Here is a 16,091-nt window from a genome sequence, read left to right as displayed (position 1 = left end):
GCCGCTAGGCGGCGCCGAGGATGAAATGGTTTCTCGCAGTTGAAATGGTGCGGTACAGACATTAAGTATCGTCCACGAGCGACTGAAAGCATACTTACCTGGCGTAGAGGTTACCGTGATCACGAAGGCGGTTCCTCCAGGGCGAGGCTCTCCCATTGCACTACGGTTGAGCTGACCCTTGCGAATATCCCTAATGTGGATATCTCGGACGTATAATTTTTGTTAGTCGGGACTGCGTTCGCGCTCTCCCGGATAATTATTTGAAAAAATTAAAATACTTGAACAACATAATTGTCTCGTGTTATTATTTATTAACTGCTTTGAACGGTTGTTTTTTTACAATTCTTAGTTAGTTAGTTAATTTAATTGTTTAATGATGCTCTTCAACATCAAAGGTCATCATTAGCAACAGGGTACATTTTCTTACAATATATATTACACATATTTGTATCATTTGATATACTTGGCAAGACCCGGCGATCTACTCCTTAGAACTTAACAGGGATATGGGTAAGGATCTTAGGCAACTTAGCATTTTTCCTTTCATTTCTCATATTTTTTGCGTTCTATTATTAGGTGGGGTTTGTGTTAATTTGGTACTTTTACATATATCGCAGATCGTATTTTCTTTCTTATTTAACAAAAATGAATGGGGGTTATTTCTGAGTGCTCAATTTCTGATCCTAGAAATTGAAGTTTGAATTTGACGATCTACTGGACTTGGAAATTTGTGCCACTCTAAATCCACTCTTTCATTATGATATTTTTGTATATAATTCCAATTCTTGTTGAGCCGTTAATTCGAATACTACGTACGTACACAATTTCTCTACGTTTTGCAATTAATACAGAAAATTTTTATTTTGCATAAAAGTCTCGATTAGCTTTCAAAATTATATGGGGATTATTGTTAACTTTTTCAACTTCTGGATGCCGAGTTAAAATTAGTATTATAGTTTGCTCTGTCACCTTTGAGAAATTTTTAATTAGTTCCTCAATTCAACGAATAACACTTTCATTTAATTATGTCGTAGAATCCATTACTGGTAGAGTAACCACCAATATTGTAGATTGCAGTAAAATTTTTGTTATCTCAATTTTACTTTGCCTCTTGGTTTTTACTGTCTTCGTTCTCGTAACGTGTAACTCAAAAGTTGAATCAGTGAAGAAGAGGGTTAATAAGGGTGGTAAGAATTCTAGAAACTCTGTATATTTCTTTTCCGTTAGGTATGAGTGAAAAACGTGCATGGGATGCGTTTGTTGGTCTGAACCAGGGATTGAAAACGGTTATAATTATATAATATATAATATGTTGTGTAACAGTTACGAGAATACGGTTCTGGCTTTATGTCGGTTACGGTTACAGTTCTGGAGAACCGATATTATTTCGGTTCTATAAGTATTATTTTTCTGTTTGGATTTCGGTTCTGTCATTCTGTATACTGTATTATGCTCGGCCTTAATATTCATTATTTAAGCAGTTATTTACTGTTATTTATTATTTCAACCATTTTTAAATAAATGAATTTTTATAATGTAATGTGAATTTGTATAATGTAGAAATTTGTTTGTAAATGTACTATTTGAATTATTATTTCAAGAATAATTTATTGTTAAAATAATGATTTAGATAAATAAATTTTTATAACGACCAAATAACGGAATATATTAGGTCATGTAATATGAAATGTCGAATTTCTTATCCTTCGCGAATTGATCGCTGAAGTGGTTAGGCGTTTATGTAAAGGTTATTATAATTTTTGTTGTGCCTCTTTAAAGCTCCCAAAAGTTCTCTGTAAGTTACCATTATTTTTGTTTACATCCTTTTGGATAAGTATAAAACGTTTGAATTTAAATATCAAGTTTTCTTCTTCAGGGAATGATACGAAATTTCATATTATACGATCTGATACAATGTATGCAAGCATACAATGTTTTATGTCACAATCTCGCTCGCGTTCGTTTTTTGCGATAGTATGGTAGTAGCATTAGAGAATCTAACGACTAAACAGCTAAACTGAACGGTCGTGTCGCTATCGCAAATTATCGATTTAAGCCTAGTTCAGACACGGCGGAAACTGCACGGTGCTTATTTACATTGGCGTCTTCATATTCGTTCACATCTGCCCGCGCGGCTGCCACCGGTGGACCGCAGGAAACAAAATCCGCGCGGCTGCCGTCGATGGACACTGATATATATATACTATGGATACGAGATTCCCATAAGCCAGCCGTACAGAAGTTGTAACGAATTGATACTGGCTTTACATGCCAGCGCCGCCAGTTATACACCGGTGTACTAACGAAACTAGCGCGAAGTTTGAAAGATTGAATTTACAAGGGAGGCGTATTAATATAGCAGAATAATACGAACTACTTGTATGAACGTTAAAATTTAAAAAAAAACTGGTTGCAAAAAATGATATTCATGAACATAATGAAATAAATATATAAATATAATATAAAAGAAACAGAAGTAATTATTATTGAAGTTCGCAGAAAGTGAATAGTAATTTTAAAAATGTTTCTAAACATTATTATCATTTACTTCAGTATTATAGATAAAGGAAGTGGAGGTATGTATTTATTACGTTTTACGAGAAGCAGTAAATGAAATTAGATTCATAATAATACGAAATACATTTATTAATTACTTTATAAACAAGTAATACATATGATATAGATTTCTTTTATGTACAATTATATGTTATAATAATATATAAAGTATAATTATACGTACAATTAAACAGAATGTATTCAATGTTATTCTTTTATGTCCGATCATGAACGTTTGTGAATCTTTGTGATCCATGCAATTATAAGTTAGTAGGGAGCCATGATTCAGTACTATTCATCCACACTGACATTATTGGTGATTACAGAATGTAGATCAGAAATCTGTTAAATAAAGGGGAATCTTAATTTATTTTAAACTTTTCACATTTATTCTTTCTTCCACATACAGAAAAGTAAATTTGACAGCTTCAAAACTAAGCAAAATCTCAAAATAATACATGCAAATAATCATGCATACATAGCAGCAATACATACGTATTGCGATATACGATTATTTACAATACATTATAATATAATTATAATATTAATACATGCAATACATTATGTATGGAAAGAGGAATATGGAAGTTCCATTTTTATCTTTAATTTTAAATAAATATTGAATTTCCGCGATTAAACGTGGACGCCAAATATCCTCGTTATCGCGTCTTAGAGGACATTTGAGGTGCCTCCCCCATGGATTCCTCACGTTCAAAAAATCAAATATTGTATCGATGCAGCGTAAAAAACGTGCTGTTGCTCCACCACCTTCAAATTCCGGAATTTGAAGCGCGTTCCAACAAAACTCAATGCTCTCGGCCACGCTTGAACTCAGTGTTTGCGCAGCTAAGGCCACTTTCATTACCATTTTCCGGTATTCAATATGTTTTGTTAGAAGACGATTACCCAAACGTAGACCTTCCTTCTGTTGCAGTAAAGCAAGTGCTTGTATATACCGCCACTCGGTTTTCTTTCCTTCTCCATCAAAGAGGACTAAGTATTCGCCTAAACAATTTCTAATGTTCTTTAACATATGACATGCATCAAATATTACATTAATGTCTGGCTCGCCAGGCACAGGATGTGCGAAATGAACTTTAAATATTTCATAAATATTTTCATGCTCTGTCATTCTCGTATTTACATGCATTCGAGCACCTAAATTTTCCACTGTGGCAAAATGATCACATGGGCCGTCTAACGTTAAACTGCACACAGTCACGCCCGCTTTCTGTAGGCGAATGAATGCCTCTCGCAATAAGTTGGCTTTAGTTTCGGCGTTCAACGTTGTAATTAAACAATAGCCGATTGGAAGTTTCCAATTTTGGCCAAGCGCCACAACCATTATTACGAGGGCATTTTTGGCCTCTAGAAGGTCATCCCCACCACTTATACCGACACCTAAATCTACATGACCCCGCATTGTCCCATCGCGACCCCTCTGACATCCTTTTTTATGCCCATCTCATCAAATATCACAGCACAAAGCAGTCTTTGCCCTTTTTCTTTTAGTTCGCCAGATTTTTCTTTTAATGTTGCAAAAGATTCCTCAGTAAAACCTGGTTCTGCATTTACACTACTATACCAGGTTCTGAGGACGTCTGCGTGCGGAAGCGCTAAATTGAAAGTTTTCCTTATATACGAATACGCTTTCGGTGAATAAAAGTGTACAGTCAAAGCAAACGCGCGCAGTGCTGGGGGGTATTTGTCTCGCGTGAGTTTGCCTACGTTTTTCCTATTTTTGAGCATGCGGTTGAATAATTCTAATGAAGCATCGGCATTAGCAGAAAGGCAATAATACACACTATCAGGCAGAAGTCTGTTCTCCTTTAACCCTTGTATCACATCTCGTAAAGAGTGTACCTTTTTTTCAGTCGTCTGGCCTGCTGCTTGAGTCTTCTATTCTCCTGCGTTATGGACTGCAATCTTCTTTGCATATGATCTAATTTCTTCATCGTACTTCGTGGTGTATTGTGGTAACAATGATCGTGTTGTATTTTGTCATGTAGTGTTGTAATTTGACACTTCTCCCTTACATTTGCAGTCTTTGATGTGCATGGTGAAGAGAAATCTTTACTAATTGCAATGGGAAATATTGTTCAGTACTGTAGACAGATATTAATCCTCAAATAGTAACATTATATGCCAGTTTTAATATGTTAAAGTAAGTTTTTGCTTTATGAATAAGAAAAATTGGAAGAGATAATTTCATTTATAGATTAAAATGGGATACTCTGTATATTTGAAACTTATTTCAACTTATGTGTCTGGTTGCTGGTTGTAGGAGAATGATTGCATTCTACAACCATAATCGGTTCTGGGACTTCTTCTGTTGTTGCAAAAGTTGCCAGAACATCATTATTATCTGAAAGGAAACAAGTATATATCATATGCTTTGCAACCCTTTATTAACAAAGACAAAGTGTCTTACCTCTACCATTACTTTCCCTTAAGATATTCGTCTGTGGTTCACATCTTGACTTTTTCGGTAAAATCGTGGGTATACTTCCAGGCTTTAAGCGTTTCCTGCTTAGCATTCCGTGATGCTGTTTTCAGGAAAATGATCAGAACAGATGAAACTACTATCTGTAGGCATCCATCCTTCCCGACCTATTTCTTTGACCCACTGTTTACATGAGGCTTCATTTCGAGGAAATCTATGCAAAATCATGTAAGAATTAAAAAAACAGTAAACAAAAAGAATTGAGTAATAAAATAAATGATTAAAAAATTAATTTAACTACTAAATTGAACAGAGATTATGTTATCTTTACATACTTGTGTAGTGACACATTTGTGTTATTGTTGCTTAACTTTCCGCAAACTAAGCATTTACCCATAACTGCAATAAAAACAAAGCATGATCAGATTCAGATACAGCTACTAAGCTGGCCATAATAGTTTCCTTGCAATTTATCATACTTCTATTTTTAATATTCAATACATACCTGCTAACTCCGAAAGTTCAATAAATATAAAAAAAGGAGCTCACAGGACACGTCAAACCACGCTATAAAACAAACTGCTCCCTAACTGCAATAAAACAAAGCATGATCAGATTCACATACAGCTACTAAGCTGGCCATAATAGTTTCCTTGCAATTTATCATACTTTTATTTATACTTAATGTATCTTATGTCTTCATCCACTTTTTGCACTTGCTGCTGCACTCCTCTGCACCTCACTATTTTAAAACAAACTTTAAAAAATGTTCTAATTAATGTACAAAGTAAAATTCGAAAAATAAGCTCAAAAATAAGTTCACTAAGTGTCCCTCAATTTTGAAAAATTATTTTTAAAATTGATTTGACACTGAGCAAAGTATTTTTTCAATATTTCCTGAGCTTATTAATCGAATTTTCTATAATATAAAGAAGTTATATATAATATAAAAGAGGCTTGGAAAATCTGGTTTTGAAGATTGTTGAAGATCAGCAACGGTCCGCGTGGTCCACAGGCAACAACAATCAAACAATTGACACAAATTGACAACAGTTGACAACTCAATTCGAGATGATTCCAGACCATCCGTTCAAACACATTCATACAGCAGTGGTTTTGCCGGCAATAGTAGCGTCCAATAGCAGCAAAGATTCGAACATCAGTCTTGTCCAATCACGTTTAATCACGTGATGTGCCGTGAACGTGGTGCCATCTAAGCTGATTCCCTCGCAAGTGACGAGCACCACGTGGTTGAAGAGGAGTACGGGGGGGATGTAGTACACCGGTGTATAACTGGCGGCGCTGGCATGTAAAGCCGCTTCAATTCGTTTCACGGTATCTCGAATCCATAGTATATATATATATATATATATATATATATATATCAGTGTCGATGGACCGCAGGAAACAAAATCCGCGCGGCGTCCGCGCGATTCTATTTTTTATGATTCTTTCGAGAGCGTTCAGTTGTTGGGCAGATTTCGTGCATTTAGGATGTGTGCTAGCACCAATCGCTTCGACCTCTCTCCTGCATATCCGCACGGTCGTCGCCTCTTTCTGAATAACTATCAATTTTCACGCGGTCGGAAATGCGCGGATTCCGCCGTGTCTGAACTAGGCCTTATATTTTTAATTTACTAAAATGGGAAGAGTGAAATGTGAAATTATAAAACAGTTTTTTGAAGTGACTCCTTGTGGCAGAAGTCTACGCTGTTCAATTAGCGACTGTTCTTCAATCATTTCGGTATGAATTATTCTAAAATTTCTATACATTATAGAAATTTATTTATTTAAACAATTATTTTAACAATAAATTATTATTCAATAATAATGAATATAGAAATAAATTTCTATACATTATAAAAATTTGTTTATTTAGAAATCGTTCTTCATAACTGTTTCGAGAATAATTTTCACTGCATGATCAGAACCGATATATAACAGTTTGAAACAGTTATTTTCAGAACCGTTTCAGTCCCTAATAGGAACATGGATACGTGATATTGAATATTTACTTCGCAATACCAGTTTCAAGAACTTATCCATATAGTGATGACCACCGAATAAAATACATATTAGTAGAATCAATAATTAAGTAGGTTTGGTGAACCTGTTATACATATAACGAACAAAGATTCAAATGTGATATACAACTTTTTTAATAAAACGATTTTGAAGATTACTTATTTCATAGTATTTACTTATCTACATTGCAAAGATACACTTATTTCAACATTTGACTAATACCAATTTTTTGTCGTTTTCTAGATTCACGAGGTCCCCGTTATCAGCCTAATTACACGCAGGAGACAATACATGTGAGTACTTTGTGAACATATCTCTTCCTGTTTAATTTCATTTCAGAATCCAAATAGACAATCTACTACGGCTTATATTTTTTTCTGCATTTGTCTATTCAATCGCTAACAAATAATAACAGAATAAATGAATGTTGTCAATGATGCAACTTCAACTTGCTGATTGCGTATAAAACATATAATTACCGATAGGATTATAAACCAATTGACGAGTTACGATGAAATTTTCAGCACGTATACGTATAACATATGTATATGAACCTACAAAAAGGATCTTTTACATTTTCATTACAAGCCCAAATAAAAATAGTTGTAAAATGCAACTTTTACTAATTTTTTCGTAATTCAGACCAAACGCAGTTGTTCCACAATTTTCATTACATATAATGTTGGAAAGTAATTGGCAGGAACACTTCACACTTTCAACGTACAATATTTATTGATAGCTGTACACTACGAAATACATATATTAATAGAGAGAAAAATTTTAACGCGTGTAACATCTCTTTTCTTTGAGCAGTCTCGATCTCTTTGTTAACCGTCGTTTTTTTGCGCACGCGCTTTGCTTTTGCCAACCGCGAGAAAAACAATCCTAACCTACGTATGCGATCAGGAATACCAACATATAATCTAGTAAACTAATAAATCTAGCTTATCAGAAAAACTGAGGTCGTTTGGTATATATACGAAAAAGTTATTGTGATTTAAAGTGTGTGTTTCTCATTAGGGTGGCTCTCATTTTCGACGTTTGAATTTTTTACGCCCCCCCCCCCCAAAGTATTGTTCTAGTTAATAAAAAACAATCTGTACAAAGTTTGAACACCTTCGGGTAACGGGAAAACGTGCCACCAGGACCCTTAAACATTAAAATAATTAATTAAATGCTCATAAAATCGTTTTTTTTTTCGAAAATCTTCCAAATTATTGACTGCATCGAAAAATACGTTAGACGAAACGTATAGATCGGGACAGGCTGCGTCTTTTATGTCCTATTACTTTTTTTCATGAAACAAACGGTTTTCGGAAAATTGGAGAAAAATGTCGGAACAAAATAAAAAAAATTTTTTTAATTTGAAACCTGAAGTGTGTTTTCATTATCTTTTATCACTAAACATTGAAGAAAAATGTATTTTTTTTTAACATCCGGAAGTTACTTTTTTAAAATTACATATTATTTTTCAGGGAATTACGTATATCTTTTTTATTAGCGTTGACAAAGGAATGGACTGTTTGGTAACGCTATATATTATTGATTGACATTCCGATCGATGCCCAGTGTTCTCCGTGTGTACATAGGTGTTCGGGACGAAAATCATAACATCGTGTTCATGTGAAAATTTGTTATTTTTTTAAAATAATTATTTCAGGAAACATGGAATAAGTTTATATTTATTTGTTGTATTGAATTATAAATTTACATTTACACTAACGAGCAAAACTACACTCTGCACCACGAGAGAACCGTACCGCGTGAAAACCGATTTTCGTTCGTCGCTGCGCATCTTCGCCCTGGTTGGTGGTATTCCCACTCCGTACGCTCCCTTCCCAATGCACAGCACATGCGCGCAGTGACGCCACGCCATACCGGGTGTTTACATAGTATGGTCACGATTTCCTATACCCTATATTTCCATGCTAATCCGTTTAATTACGGTACACCGCGTATATGAAGTGGAGTGGGAGTTGTGAGGTTCGCAGCACCTTCCGCGGCCAATCAAGCTGCGCGAAACGATACGGTTCTCTCGTGGTGCAGAGTGTACATATTCCTTCGCGTAATTGATATAATTTTACGCTTTCTGTAAAATACGCAAGCCATTGCATAAATAATGTATGGTCCATCCATGCATTTTTTTGTGCTGCATAAATAATTGGGAACTGATCCGTTCCGTTTCTTAAAGCTCTTGGTTTTTTGAACTTATGTATAAAGAAGGGCTTGAGCTTATGCGTTCCACTTGCATTTGCGCATAACGCAACGGTAACCCTCTCCTTCTTCTCCTTGCTGCCGCTCAAATTGACTTCTTTCTTTGTTGCAAGGGTTTTCGACGGTAGAGCCTTCCAAAGTAACCCAGTTTCGTCCATATTATATATACAATTCAAATCGATATCTTCTTCCTCAATTTGTTTCTTTAATTCTTTTATAAAACTTTGAGCTGCAGCTTCATCGGCGCTTGCTTTTTCTCCATAAAGATGGACTAAACGGATATTATTACGTCTTTTAAATTTTTGAAGCCATCCATAGCTTACATTGCCAGCATGTAGCTCACGAGCTTTTTCTAACAGTAGTGCATCAGATAGCACGTCTCCCAAGGTTCTTCTTTCTACGAACCAAGAATATAATTGTTCCTCAAACCGTGGAAATTTCGGTTTGCTTTTCCTTTTTACATTACTGCTGTTCGCACTCGCTACTATGTTAGCGGTCTCCTTTTTTATCCGCAAAACTGTTCTTGTACTTATTTTGTGCGCTACAGCCACTTGTTTAATTGATGCTGTCTCCAAATCCTTGACTACATCCATGCGTTGATTCATGGATAAAAAAGTGTGTTTGATACCTGACATTATGTAGATAATATAACACGTCAATCACTACCACAATAACAACCACGTTAACGATAATAAGAACTTTGGAAAAAAACTCGAGAGCGAAAACACAAGCATGCAACCGTCGATACGCATTCAACTGTTTCAGAAAGATGACACGCCACGTGTTTGTGTTTGGAAGTGTAAATAAAGAGTGTTTTGGGGCTTGGTGACAAGAGTGAAGTGGTTTAGTGTTTTGATGCACAATTTCTGTTACGCAGCCAATGCAACGGAAAAACCCAGCGAGAAACTTACTGCCTCACGCCCTGACCGTAATTCCAAGTCATTAGTTTATAGACACAATCCATTTATTACAGGCAAATTTTCAGACATTCCATAGCCCCCAATAATCATAAAAAGGAGACCCCACCAATCGAGTAAATTGCGAGATACCTGGAGTTAAGGTTTTATTAGTATGACCCAGGTCATCTTTCGCCCATCTGGCAAATTTCATAGCAAACTTCTTTGTCACCCAGGCTGCCAATCAACACTCAAAATCACGCTGATTGGCTGTCCGGCGAAGACGAAAATCAGTATAAGTATGCGTCCGCCGAAAAAATAGAGGAGAAAGCAAAAGGACAAGACCACGCGCGTCTACCATTTACGTCCACCATTCACGTTCTTTACAAACCATTCCGTAACCACGTACTGTACATTGTATTTGTTAAAGTTTGAATTATATTTAATGTTCAAAATCAGTGTCATACGTTAAACAATTTATCAGCCCTATCCCTAGAAATAGTGATAAGGTCCAACGCGTTTCGCGACGACGAAGAAAATTCGGACGGAGATTTACGACCTTCGTCGACTTCAGAAAAGTCTAGCCGCGGACGCGTTCGCGTAACAATTTCTGTTTGGACAATTTGGACAATTTCTGTTTCCCGTAAAGTTATTAAAGACCTGCGTGAGCTCAGGCCTTCAAATTAAAACTTTATTTAACTTTATTTTTATCATTAATTTTTTTTATGTGACTCACACCAAGATGTTCGTGGCATTTTTGTAATGAAAATGATACCAAATATGACATAATTCCTATGATATTTACCTGTATAATGAACGATGAAAGTTACTTCCCATAACAATTACATTAACGAAAAATTAGTGTAAATGTGATCCGAATTATAACGCGTTTGGTATCATTTTAATCAGAATAATGCCACGAATACATTGGTGAAAGTCTCATAAAAAAATAATTAATAATAAAGAAGTTACATTTTTCATTTAAAGGCCTGCGCTCACGCGAGCTTTGATCTTTTCCGAACGCTTCGACTCGTCGCGTCTCTTTCTTCCTCATACGCTGTCCTTCTCTGAGTTCGAAACTTTTAATGCTTGTTACACAAGTAAATATCATCGGAATTATATCATATTTGGTGTCATTTTAATCGGAAAAATGCCACGAATATGTTGGTAAAAGTTTCATAAAAAAATAATGAAAAATAAAGAAGTTTTGTAATTGGATTAGTAGTGGTCTTCTAGCCTCACACCGATATACGCGACAATGTTGTGGCCGCGTCGCGCCGCACAGTGGGGTATTTGGCCCGAAAAGCCGGAAAAAAGTCAATTTCAAAAATTTAACGTAAACTGTAATTTTTTTATTGCTCGAAGTTGTTGAATGTGTGTAGAACATTGTACTAAATTGTTTTTATTCATTTGTAAGTTTATGAATGTCTAAACTTAATCGAAAGTCGAGAGATTCTATGACTTGTATTGCCTTTCCAATCATGCTATAACATATCGTACATTTATTAGTGATTTTTACATGCTTTAAAAAAGCTGTGTAATTTTTTGCTTTATGGATATCTTTTAGGTAAGTATGGACTACACTCTCAGACTGTTTTCATTTTTTTATTATACTCATTTATAAAGTTATTAATATTTGAATATGATCAATAATTCAGAAATTATTTTTACAATTATAAGACTTCATTAACGATTTTATTATGGTTCTGAGTGAGTCCCGATGGTCTTTCTGGTCTCATTATATTCGGTAGAGATTTGCGATTCCAAGCTAATAAAGTTTGGTTCCAGATTTGTCCAGATTGACGTTTTATAGCTAATTTAGTATTAGCGTTTAGAAGTGTTTTACGTACGCAAATTAATGGTAATAATTTAAAAATATTCTTAAAATACATATCTACTTATTAAAACATTTCATGATCTACATATTTTGTATTACAATAATAATTTACATCATTTTAACATAATTTACGTGTAAAAATACTTTTTCTAGCTTTTCGGTGCACGTACTCCACAAGCGCCACGATTTTTCAAGGGTTTCCGATAATCTGACGAAAAAAAGGTTCCAACAAAAGATTAACAGTATTCAGATGTCTACAAATTTCAATACATAAAATTTCGGAAAAAATTTTTTTTTTATAAAAAGTGAGGATCAATTTAATTTTTTAACTGTTAAGATATATTTTCGATCTCATAATGTTATAGCTGATGTTAAGACGAATTCAACGACCACCTACATTGTGGCATTGAGCCTACAAATAACGCTTAAATAATTTTTTCCGGTTTTTCGGGCCAAATACCCCACTGTGCGCCGGTTCTCGAGTGGTGTGAGGTGTCCGGGTGACAATAGCTGGGAACGTCGGGAGTGTCATAAGTCGAATCTTCACTGTACTCAAGTTTAATATATTGTCTCAATCCCTATAAACTGACGAACCTTTAAAACTCCCAAATCCAAAATATTATTAATTTCAGATGATTCTGTGATGAGATACAGTATTGTAAAGACAAAATCATAAAATTCAAAGTAAAATTGAACATGTTCTATACCAACTTGGAGTATCAGAAAACCATTTTAATGGTGGATTTATGTGTCAGGAGGTGCACTTCAAGTATGTAATCTAGTTTTTAGCATTTTTTAATCCATATATAAATAGTGCAAACTTTAAACAATTTAAACTTTTTGAAAGGTTTAAAAAAAATGTTTACATATGCTTGACATGAGGATTGTTTTATATGAAAATTTAGTGATTAAAGGAAGGGAATATATAGGTTTTAGCTGCTAATGCAGCTAATGGTCTACGTCATATATTTCTGGTTTCGAGATATTTAATGAATTGCATTTGAATAAATTAAAAAATATTTTTACATTATGCAACATTTTAACTTATAATTTTATTAGTCTTGATTAATGGAAATTTATTATGAATATGAAATTTTGTGTGAATTTCATACGAAAATGTTGTTTTTAAAGTTTGAACTGACTTAGACCATTTTCAAAATTAACTGAATGTCCTATAAATGACTTAAAGCAATAAAGAACTATGAGTTTTATTTCAAACAATAACTTTAATGAAACAATTCATGAACATTTATTAATTATTTTTAAAAAGTAATCCATTTTTTTCATTTCGAGTTTTTAAGATTCTTAAAATGTTCCTAAAAAACTGGAGGGATGTATGGTAGTAAACACATAATATCTTTATGTTTTTCTTCCGTTACTGGTCTAGTGGTGGTGTATAATGGAAGTAATTTAATATTTCCGTATATTTTTGGTCTTCCTCTTTTAGGTGGAAAATCCAAAACGTGGAATTTAGAATCATCTAAAGAAGTTTTATAGAACATTTTATAAGGTTCATTTTTCAAGAATCTCATCCATTGAATTTGCAGCCAAGTGACAGATTCGCCCGCGGTATTTTTTACTCTTCTTGTTATTGACTCTTCTAGTGATTTCGTTGAAATAAAATCCGGCTGCGACATTCGTTTTATCGAAAATGTATTTCTTCCTCTACACTTTTCTATCAATTCATAATAATGCTCAGGATTATATAAGTAATTTGCTTTTTTTATTTTCATTTCTATCAACCCAAAATCACGGTCATTCGGTAGAAAGGAATGACCCGATACCAAAAATTTGTGGTCTACCGTTTCAATATTATTATTTGATGACTGAGCAATTTTCATCCATGTCAATGCTACTGTAATGTTACGATTTTGGCCTGAACAAGTATTACTGTAAGCTATTACGTGTTTGATTTTTGACTTAGACCACTTTCATAATTAACACTAAATGAATTCCATATAATGTTGAAATTACAACCACTAATGGTTCATTTTTGACGATATCGTAAAAATTACATTGAATAAATTTAGTTTAAAATAATGTGGTGTGAAATAACTGAGAAACTCTTTTTTTTTTTAATTTTGACTTAGACCACTTTCATAATTATGGGCACATATATATTCGCGATATATTTACGACATATTCGAACGCTCTGGACGCTCAAGTACTTATCGTTCGTACGCACTCGAGAGACTGCGCTTTGAAATAACAAGGAATATAACGAGGAATATACAATTTCGGATGTTTATTCACATTTAGACAACGTAGAACTAGAATCAGAATATTCAGTATAATATTATTTCTCGTGATATTTTAGTTATCTGTATTAGGTATGCTAAATGCATTTTAATTCAATATGAAGGTATTTTTAATTTTGGCCACAAAAACGTTTCCGAACTATTGAGTGTGTTGTTAACATAATTTTTCAAATATTTTTAATGATCTGACAAAAAAATGTTTCCAACAAAAGTTGATCAGTATTCACTGTTCTACAAATGTCATTATAAAAAATGTAAAGAAAATTTTTTTATAAAAAATGAAGGTTACCTCAAGTTTTTAAATGTTAATACATATTTTGTACTTCATAATATTCTATCTGGTATCGATACGAATTCAACGACCTACGATAATATAATATTACACCTTAAAATAACGTTACAATAGTTTTGGCCACAAAAAAAGGGCTTCTGGACCACTGTGCATAGAAGGCTACACATTTTTATATGATTTTAATCAAGGGTAAATACTTTTCAGTGTAACGTACGATTTTTTTGATACCTTATAAATAGTTAATCTTAATTATTCTTTGGGACAAAGGTTGCATTCTTTAAACGGCCGCCATTTTTTTACTTTTTTGAATCATTAAAAAAATCGTACGCTACATTGAAATATATTTATTCATGATTCCGTTAACGCCGCCAATTTGTAATTTTAAATAATAAAATGTAACGGAAGTATAGTCAAGATCTTGCCAAATAAGTCACAAATTAAATTAATTTTATTTAACAATTGCGGGAAAACTATTTTGTTATTTTATCAATAATTTTAAGGTTGGATGTATCTCCCTAAACTCAACCTATAAAAATCAAACTAAAGAAACCGATATTCCACGAGTGGCGTGCGTTTGAAAAATGCATCAATTTCCGCAATAAATTACCATTTGTTACTAATATTGAGCTGGTACAAGAATTCGTAGCGTTTTAAAATTAAAATACAAAGATAAAATTAAGATATTTATTCAGAGGTTTATTACAATAACATAAGTTACCTCAAAAATGACAAAACGTAATAGAACCGAATGAAAAATTTGTTATTGAATAAATCTATGATTAAATATCTTCATTTTATCTTTTAATTTTAATATAAGAAGGCTAGAAACTTTCGTTCCAACCCAATATATCATCATAGAAGTTTTTGTGCACTGGGCGAAACACTGTCCGAGGTGAACAAAAATAAAAATATTTAGTTTTGTTTGGAACGCAACAAAAGTATGGTATTTTAGACTGATGTTAACAATTCTTAGGAACGTATAGGACACTTTTTAGTGAAATTCCGGTATACTGCTTACTTGGCGTGAATATAAAGAAGTACAATACGAGATCAATTGGTAAATGAAAATGTATTTAATGGACAATTCATCCATTATACAAACAACTTTGGGGGGTGGGGTGCTTAACCTTTTCGTACTACTTTTATTGCGTAATAATCTATTCGTGGAAAAACTAAAACTATAGACTAGTACATTTTATATAATTTCTTCAATCTTTAAATTAGAATACTTCTTAAAGTAGAATACTTTCTTGCCCCTCTGTACATACTTTCGATTTCTACGGAGCTAGGGCAATGCTCCTCAGAACAATATGCATACCTAGCGTAGATGGTGCAATTTTTCCATGTTATTATATGATTGCATACCAATATAACAGCGTTCTTAACTGTAAAAAACGCCGAAAATCGTACATCTTTACACATGCATAAATTTTGAACCAGTGAATTCCTAACATTAAAACCTGGATTTACGACATTTTCTCACCAAAATCTACAGGTTTCCTGAAGTAAAGTTTAGCCAGGAAATGCATTGTAAATGTAAAATCGATTAGGTCTATGAACGGTCAATTGT

General features: G+C 33.7%; 2 protein-coding genes and 1 non-coding gene across 4 annotated transcripts in view; 2 read left to right on the top strand and 1 right to left on the bottom strand.

Annotated features, from left to right (window-relative positions):
• LOC143360931 (neuronal calcium sensor 2) overlaps positions 1-16,091 on the top strand; it is a 602,579-nt gene that overhangs the window by 75,249 nt on the left and 511,239 nt on the right. For both annotated transcript variants that reach the window (XM_076800137.1, XM_076800139.1), the window contains exon 2: positions 7,268-7,317. The gene's annotated coding sequence lies outside the window, so the exon portion shown is untranslated. The remainder of the gene's footprint in view (positions 1-7,267; positions 7,318-16,091) is intronic.
• On the top strand, positions 91-252 carry LOC143361136 (U1 spliceosomal RNA). The gene has a single exon (XR_013083420.1). It is a non-coding gene; the product is annotated as a U1 spliceosomal RNA (small nuclear RNA).
• LOC143361005 (uncharacterized) lies at positions 3,964-5,635 on the bottom strand. Its single transcript, XM_076800245.1, has 6 exons — positions 5,505-5,635; positions 5,335-5,398; positions 4,988-5,213; positions 4,816-4,921; positions 4,420-4,632; positions 3,964-4,189 (listed from the first exon to the last, which is right to left on the bottom strand). Exons 3-6 carry the CDS (start codon positions 5,091-5,093, stop codon positions 3,964-3,966), a joined length of 651 nt encoding a protein of 216 aa, XP_076656360.1. The 5' UTR covers positions 5,094-5,213; positions 5,335-5,398; positions 5,505-5,635.

Source organism: Halictus rubicundus, chromosome 14 (assembly GCF_050948215.1).
Source record: "Halictus rubicundus isolate RS-2024b chromosome 14, iyHalRubi1_principal, whole genome shotgun sequence".
NCBI lineage: Eukaryota > Metazoa > Arthropoda > Insecta > Hymenoptera > Halictidae > Halictus > Halictus rubicundus.
The sequence above is the reverse complement of the archived record's forward strand: the minus strand, read 5'-3'. Positions and strand labels throughout refer to the sequence as shown.

Excerpts from the sequence above, each read along its gene's own strand:
- LOC143361005 (XM_076800245.1), bottom strand. The coding sequence starts at position 5,093 with ATGCTAAGCAGGAAACGCTTAAAGCCTGGAAGTATACCCACGATTTTA. Across the intron at positions 4,633-4,815 it reads ACCAGCAACCAGACACATAA|TAAAGATTTCTCTTCACCAT; the intron begins GTTGAAATAAGT and ends CATTGCAATTAG. Across the intron at positions 4,190-4,419 it reads GCCAGACGACTGAAAAAAAG|GAAAACTTTCAATTTAGCGC; the intron begins GTACACTCTTTA and ends TTCGTATATAAG.